The sequence below is a fragment of the Chanos chanos genome, chromosome 3, assembly GCF_902362185.1.
Source record: "Chanos chanos chromosome 3, fChaCha1.1, whole genome shotgun sequence".
NCBI classification, from domain to species: Eukaryota; Metazoa; Chordata; class Actinopteri; order Gonorynchiformes; family Chanidae; genus Chanos; species Chanos chanos.
In genome coordinates this window covers 18,242,501-18,250,427 of record NC_044497.1, presented here as the reverse complement: position 1 = coordinate 18,250,427, position 7,927 = coordinate 18,242,501, and the positions used below count along the sequence as shown (strand labels likewise).

The following is a 7,927-nucleotide window of genomic DNA, read 5'->3' as shown; positions in this document are numbered from 1 at the left end:
AACGAAAGGGAAAAAAAGAAGGAAAAAAAAAAAAAAACAACCTTCAGCCTATAACTGAAAACATGGCGCCTCATGTTTCTTTCTGTGTAGCTTTAAGTCTTTGCCGCTTATGTGTTTGTTTGTTTGTTTGTTTGTTTGTATATTTTCTTTCTTTTTTTTTTAATGTGAGGATGCTTAGAGTGAAGATGAGATTTTTTCGTGCCTAAGATTTCCTTTGTTTGTTGGTTTTTTGCGAAGGGGTGATGTTTAGTTGCAAATGAATCCTAGCCTCTGCATGTTTGTGTTCCCTTTCAATTAGCGGTACCCTGGCTTTCTGTTTCGTCCTGCCCTCCGTAACTGCGGTAACCCTTGTGTTTGTGCCCGCCTCCTTTCCTCCACGCCCCTCTCTCTGTCATCTATGCATGTGGACGGCTGAGCATCGTAGAAGCATTCAGATATGTCAGTGTACGCCTGTAATTGCAATATCAGTGTCTGTAAACAACAGTTAAGCACCCAAGAATGGTGTGGTTGTATTTTTGTGTGTACGTGTGTGTGTTTGTATGTCAAGATGTTTCATTTTGATTGGAATCACTAATATCTTCACGATGACAGACGCCAAGAAAGTTGCAGAAGAATAACCTTTTTTTCCAGTAAAAAAACAATGTTTCCTCAGGCAAACAGTGTTATTTATGAATGTTGCAATAAACTGGGCTTCTTTTCACTGGATTTTACTTTAACAGTGGTTGGTCTTGTTCTGGGCAGAATCCATTTACGCAGAATTTCTATACAAACTCATAAGCACTTCAAAATACACATTTCAAGAGGCACAGTGCAAGATTGTCCGTAGAAACCGAAAATAATCTGTTAAGTATTTTACTCTGTCTTTGTTTAGTTTCTCTTTAAGTATTATTTTTAATTAGTACTGTTTATTGTGTTGTTTATTGCAATAATGTATTGAGGGGTTTCTTCTCGGTCAGAGATCTGTTTGTGTAAGGATTACATAAAACCGAAATACACCCACGTCACTGGAAGCTTTCTGAAACATGCTTCGCCTTGAGTGTTCAATTAGGAATAAATGTTAAGACATTTTCTTTTCAGAATAAGTGTTTTAAACTGCAGAGAAATAATCTGTGTAAATTGGTTATTTTCAGAGTATAAGGCTATTTATTGTTGTGTTATATTACAAATGAAATGTTAGCATTAGTCAGAAAAAACAAAGAATCCACATTTATCTGTGACTACATGAGAATTCCCTAGTAATAGACTATGCGATCATTTAAGACATTTTTAAATAAAGCTAGAATACAACTGTTGGACTTGTTAATTTTTCTGGTATGAAGCTGATAAGGTGTCGTGTGTTTTATTTGGACTGTGTTTACTGCAACTGGCAATAGAAAAAAATGCACAAACAAGTCATGTGAAGTGTGTCATCATTTAGCTATAAACCTCTTATCAGTCTACAAACACTGGCATGTTGTCATCTCCTGGGTGGAATTTTTTTCTAGAGATGAGCCAAACTGAAACTAGCCTGGCACAGAGATGTTGTGAAGTCTTGCAAGGAAAAAAAAAAAAAAAACTTGAACATTTCGTCTTGTATTGTATAACTTCTCAATAAGACAAATTCTGATGTAATTCTGTTAGATTCCCAGATCCTTATTGTTTCATGCTTAATTTTTGAGGTGTCGTGTTTTAAATTCGGTTTTCAAATACTCTCATACAGAATATGATAATATGATTGTTATAAAATTCAGTTATGAGATAGGCACACACAAATACTAGGAGATGTGCTGGCATGTTGTGTTCCCTGTATTTAATGTCTGGATTAAACCACAGCAGATGGCTCAAATTAGCCTAATGGCCGAGAGCTCCATCAAAATGACGTCGCAGTGTTATGCTGTTCTGCGGGGTAATTAATGATGAACGAGGGAAGATCTTGGGTCGGAAGGGCCGTGAAGACAATACTAATCATTCAACATTATCCCAGCAGGAATAAAACAGTAAATGAAAGGATACTCCCTTGACCCCCCGTCTGACCGGTAATCTAGACATGGTTGTCATTTCCGTTTCTCTCGGCTGCCCAGTCCTCCGTAGGATTGAAAGAATGGCAGGTGGTACCGTTGTCTATACACTCTGTTGCTCTGCGCCTGTCTGTCATCTATAAATTTATGCTGTTATTCGGAAATACACAATATGCCTCCGACTGCAGCAGAAAGAAGCCTGCTGTCCAAAGAAATTGCCATGCAAAGCCTCCCCGAAGGCATTAACCTATCTGTGTCACGAACAGCAAAAGGCGACGAAATCATTTGTGACTTGATACAAAAGTTGATGAAATTAAAAGAACTGAGATTTTGTCTCCGTGCAGTTATATATGTTTTTTTTTTTTGGCAGTTCGGTGAACAAGTTCAACTTGTAATGCTGAATATTTGATTGGTGTAGCCAACACTAAGTAATAAGGCTATACTTTATCATTTATTCAGCAAATTCAAGTTTTGAGAAACGCAGGGGAAACTTTATTCAATTAGGCCTAATGGGACGGCCGATTCGTTGCAAGTTTAAAAAGGGCTGAATTGTTTGACACGATTATTTTACCTGTCAGTGGCGCTATCGTTAACATGACAGCAGCTATTACATTAAATCTGACTACTTTTCCTCATCACACTTTCGTTTTCAATACAGCTCCCAGATCCCCGTGTTGCACCGTCACTTACACCTTACAACAGACAGCCTTCATAGCTGTGTATTTCTCTACAGAATGCATCAAGATGTCAAATAAAAGTATGTTTTAATCCTGTGTAGATACAAGATGTGACATTAGACCTTCAAATGACCTGGAACGTATAGCTATTTACAGTTCCTGTATAGTGCCAAATTAAGGACAATGAGACAATACTCTTTGTACAGAAATACACACATATTAGGGTATGTAATGTAAGGCTTTCTCAAAGTCTTTTCAGTGGTGAACATTTCCAATGCTTCTGAATATATTCATAAACACATGAGATACAAAACTAAACACATGAGATCCCCACACTAAAACCAGCCAGGAAGAGAATAAATAAATAAAAGATTCATTCAGACTGATAGTAAATAACCATAAACAAGACTAAACCAATAATCTCTTTTAGTGAAAATGATGACACCAAAAAAGTTTCTTACCTGGCTAAACTGTTTAGCTTCTTACCTAGCTAAACTGCTATTTATCTACTACTACTTTTCCATGTGAATGATTACTATCAGCTGGTTAGTTTATCATTTTGTTAGTGCTAACCAGGAATCACCTTGGAACCTTCAAGGTTTACCACTATATGTGATCTTTCCAGTGCAACATGGGAAAGAAAATGTCTTTTGACATGTTCTGGATTGAGAGGTTGTCAACATGTCAAACCAAACATGTCAAATAAATTGCTTCCATCATAAAAACCAACTCAAAAAAAGAAAGATCAAGCTAATGAAATTATTGCTACAACAGTCTCTCCATTGCATAGATTAAAATGGTCAAATTAAAAAGTTGAGTATTGGTGCAGTTTTAATTGAAAGTACAACCACAAACAACTACAAGGGCTTTCTTACTTTATTCTTTTTCTAATACATGGACAGTTTGTCCCTTAACCACCAGAGTCAATGAAGGCTCTTTTCATTTCCACTGCAGTCAAGTTACATTATGCTAGTTACCAAAAAAAAAGAGAGAGAGAGAGAGAAAAAAAGTAAAAGAAAGAAATCAATCAGATTTCTCTGATGTGCATGTTACATTTATTCCAATGACATTGTCAAAATCCTCCCAAACTCTACCTGTGGAACAGAAAACCAGTTAGCTCTAGGTCTGTACATAAATCTGACTAAAATCCCCGAATGTCATTCAACAGTCATTCTTAATTTTAGTGCCATGGTTCTCTATGTGCAGTTGAGACATTTCATTCAGAGTGGTTAGTACTTTCAGTGCTGATGAAGCAGGGCTGATAATAGGCGTTTTGCTTCAGGTCACAGCTGCGCTTATCTCTGATGGGAGAATTAAACGACCGTTCTCAAGGACTCCGTGTTTATTTTTCTCATGGTGCTGGGGAAATGATCCAAATACCCTCACAGCACAGATGTGTTCTCATGACTTCTGGAACGTTCCACTCAGCTGATACACTGTCAGCCATACAGGACTGTTCTTCCTAAGGTCATGTTTTGTGTGTGAGTGTGCCTGTGTGTGTGTGTGTGTGTGTGTAGACCTGAAAATATGTTTCCCTGTCAAATAGTTGCTAAATGGGACTACTATAACTGTGAAAATGACATGGCCATTGTATCAGAGTGATGCACTGTATTTCCAACTCTGTTTGTGATTGCTCTTAGATGCTGGATTCATGTAAGCCTCATTTTAGACTACTGGAACAAGCTGTGTACTTGAGGCAATTAAACATTTAAAGTAAATTAAGCTGATTACATTTTCTGCTCTACGTTAAAACGAAACCCCTCGGTGCCAGAAGAGTTAATTCCAGCTTAGCTGCTGTTTGCCAGTGAATCCACTCCACGGGCACAATTAATGTGGCTTTATTAGACTTCCCACAGGGCATGTTTGTAATCTATTTTACATTCCTCCAAGTGTGAGGACAACATATGCAGGAGATGCATTTGCTTACAGCAATTAACCCCATGCAGGCCTGCCTTCAAACAACATTAAAAAACCTTAAACAATCAAACCGTTTCCCTGGCTAACGTCTTAGCGGGATATTCTTAAGCACTGACTGGCCTTAAAGCCCTGTCCATCCTCTCTGTTTGATATATTAAAAAATTGCCCACATGGGCAGATCTTGTTCCCACCTCTCTGATAGAAGAGTGTTCTTTAAGGTTTAAAAAGAGAACAAAATAGACCCAGGGCTAAGCACTCCAAAACATATGACGTGTTTTGTCCCAGTAAGACAGGCTTGTTGACTGAAAGGCTTTGGATAGGTTGGTGGATTGTGAGGACCGGCTTGAATTCTAATAGGACAGAGGACACACAATAGCAGCCTTTCATGTCTTTTGAGGAGCCTTGACTTCGTTTCCATGGCATCTGCTTGGTTACCGCGGGAGCACCTGTAGAAAAATTGGATCTTCGTGTCTGTTGCTCTTCTGGTGGTCTCACAGCCAGTGGGTTATTGTCAAAGTCTGTTGAGTTTAAAAAATACACTAATTGGACAGTAGGTACAGACTGAGTATCCTAATCTCTATCACTGACCTCAGGTCAGTTCCTGTTCAAGGTTAATCTTCTTCTTTGTAAAGAAGTCCATGCGCATCTTTACTTTTAAGTCAGAAAAGAATCTGTTCTCCAGGCTGTTCCTTCAAAATGAAACAAAAACATTGAAAAAATCAAAACAAAAACAAAGACAACAACAGAACGAATCTCATAGGAACAACATTTTGCTACTTCAGGCCATCTGTGCCAAGTGGGCTGCCAAGTGGCACGATATTTTCTCCATTTTCAGTCTGAACTGGTGCAGTTGTCTTTCTCTATCACTCCGAGATCTCATCTCTACTTCTTCTCTGTAGTGTTGAAGACCTGGTCATAAGGTGGAGGTGGATGGTTGCAGTATGAAGGTGGAGGTGGGTATGCGTTCATCATGTGGGCACCGTTTGGCTGAACTGGGTAGGCGGGCGTCAGAGGCGTTGTCATGGTGGCAGCAGGGTCACCGAATCCCTGAATACCAGGCTGCTGGGACACTGTTCAACAGTAAAAGATAACAAAAGTTTGTTACTTTCATTCAATTTAATGAAATGACTTAGAAATGCCGATTAGTGTTATAAAAGCATTGTATTAATGAGACCAGAGTGGAAAGAGGTTGATAATGGCACTGCACGACTCAGCGGGAGTTTTGTTAATGTTTAAAGCAGAGACTCTGCAGGAGAGGCTGTGTGTGTGTGTGTGTGTGTGTGTGTGTGCCTGTATTCCTGTGTTTAAGTATACCACTAAAATGTGGGCTGAAAAGATTGGTACATACTTCTAAATCAAATATTTTCATATCCCACTGTAATTATTAACATCAGAATTGTTATATTATTTTTAAAGCATTTTTCACTTGTAATTATTTTCTTTTCAGTGCCAAAACCTGTCAGACCAAAGGAACAAAACTGACTGTCTCCATTTTATTCAAATTCATGATGTAATTTTCCGCATGACTGGCTGGTATAATGATAGACCTCATTTAATTTTCTTTCATTCTGACAGATACATTTGTAAAGACATATAAAGGTTACGTGACCTAGTTTTCTCTCTCAACACTTTTTTCCTGAGTTTCCAGCAGTGTTGAAATGAATATTGGAACTCCATTGATCATATATTCTTTTAGAACTCATGACTAAAGTATACTGATGTGTCGAACTTGACAATTGCATTGAACTGAGATTCTGATGTGTATATTATGAAACAATAAGGCCTTTAATCAGCTAAATGTCATTCAGGTCTGAACGATGAGTCTAATATACACCTGCAAAACAAACAAACAAACAAAAGAAACAGAACATGGTATTGCCGGGATTGATTACCTCTGATTATGCTGTACACATTTAATGCTTTAATTCTTAAATCAAGGAGAAATTATCCAAAGGAGGACAATGTATGCGAAAATATCTTAAACTCTTCCTGCTCCCATCCTCACACAGACCTCTGTAAACAGGAATGCAGAGTGAACATGGTGTAGTTCTGCACCCTGACCACAGCAAACATCAGCCCCTCAAAGTCAACGAGAACCTTACGCTCACTGCATCCTTACGCTCACTGCAGATTCAGTTCCATCATTTTGACACAGTGGTTTCGTTAAGCTGCATATTAAGGCTTTGAATGAAGGGTCTCTCACGTCCATATATCATGTCAATAAGGTGTTCATTTGTAATGAAACAGAATGCACATTCAGTCGCATGCTTTCTGTCACCCTGGGCTGGACAAGACTGCTAATGACAAAACACATTTTACAAAAGAAAGTCGTGCATTTACATTTAGGAAACACAATGCAAAAAAGAAAAGTGATGGAAAAATAAAATACGATGCACAAAAGAGTACAAAACTAATAAAAACCAAATGCAAAAGATGCAGTGGTAGACTCACAGTGCTTTGGCTAATCTTTCATACACAAATCTTGGTCACATGCATTGTCATTCTCTCTCTCTCTCTCTCTCTCTCACACACACAATCAGACACACACGCTCACACACACACTCACACCCACATGCACACAAATACGTATGCTCAGAGGAGTCATTTATCTGTACCAATGACAGTAAGAACAGGCAGAGTGGGGTCAATGACCCTTAGTCAGAACATGGAGAGGGGAGGCATCACTGAAGAGCCAGCGAGAGCTATTTGTTATCAGCAGAAGTCAAGGAAACTCAGGCCACATTGGATATTAGAAATATATCTTTTTTTCTTGTTTTCCATACACTCCGATTCAGCTTTTATTTGCCTTCACAGTTAATGGTAAGCTATGTTGTTAAGTTCAGTTAAACCATTATTCAATTACATTGTTGCTCTGTGATTTCTACAGACAAAGTCTTGAGCTGTCCAAAATGTTGACTTGCTTGTTTCATTCCCAGATTATGAGGCCTAATTTACTCAGGCACTGGCAGAGTGGGGATAAATATAACCATGGGGAGGCACAAATAGCTAAAATAAATAAATACAAAACAAAACAAAACAAGGTGAATTATTTGGGTCCTTTTGTATAAAGAGTTTCCAAGAAACTGACTAGGAAGAGAGCAAATGTTATCTAACAGTATCATCTCCAGGATACAATAATCGTATGTAGCCTTTTCAAATGCCTCTGCAGATCACACTACTCTAAAAACTATGAAAGATCACAGATTGCACTACTCTAATACCTATGATAAATCACAGATCACAGTACTCTAAAGACTATGAAAGATCACAGATCACACTACTCTAATACCTATGAGAGATCATGGATCACACTACTCTAAAAACTATGATAGATCA

At 38.2% G+C, this 7,927-nt stretch overlaps 1 protein-coding gene across 1 annotated transcript in view; it reads right to left on the bottom strand.

Annotated features, from left to right (window-relative positions):
• Positions 1–5,473: 5,473 nt before the first annotated feature.
• vopp1b (VOPP1 WW domain binding protein b) overlaps positions 5,474–7,927 on the bottom strand; it is a 29,386-nt gene continuing 26,932 nt past the window's right edge. Inside the window, exon 5 of the mRNA XM_030767628.1 lies at positions 5,474–5,661. Within this exon, the coding sequence (XP_030623488.1) occupies positions 5,474–5,661 (188 nt within the window). The remainder of the gene's footprint in view (positions 5,662–7,927) is intronic.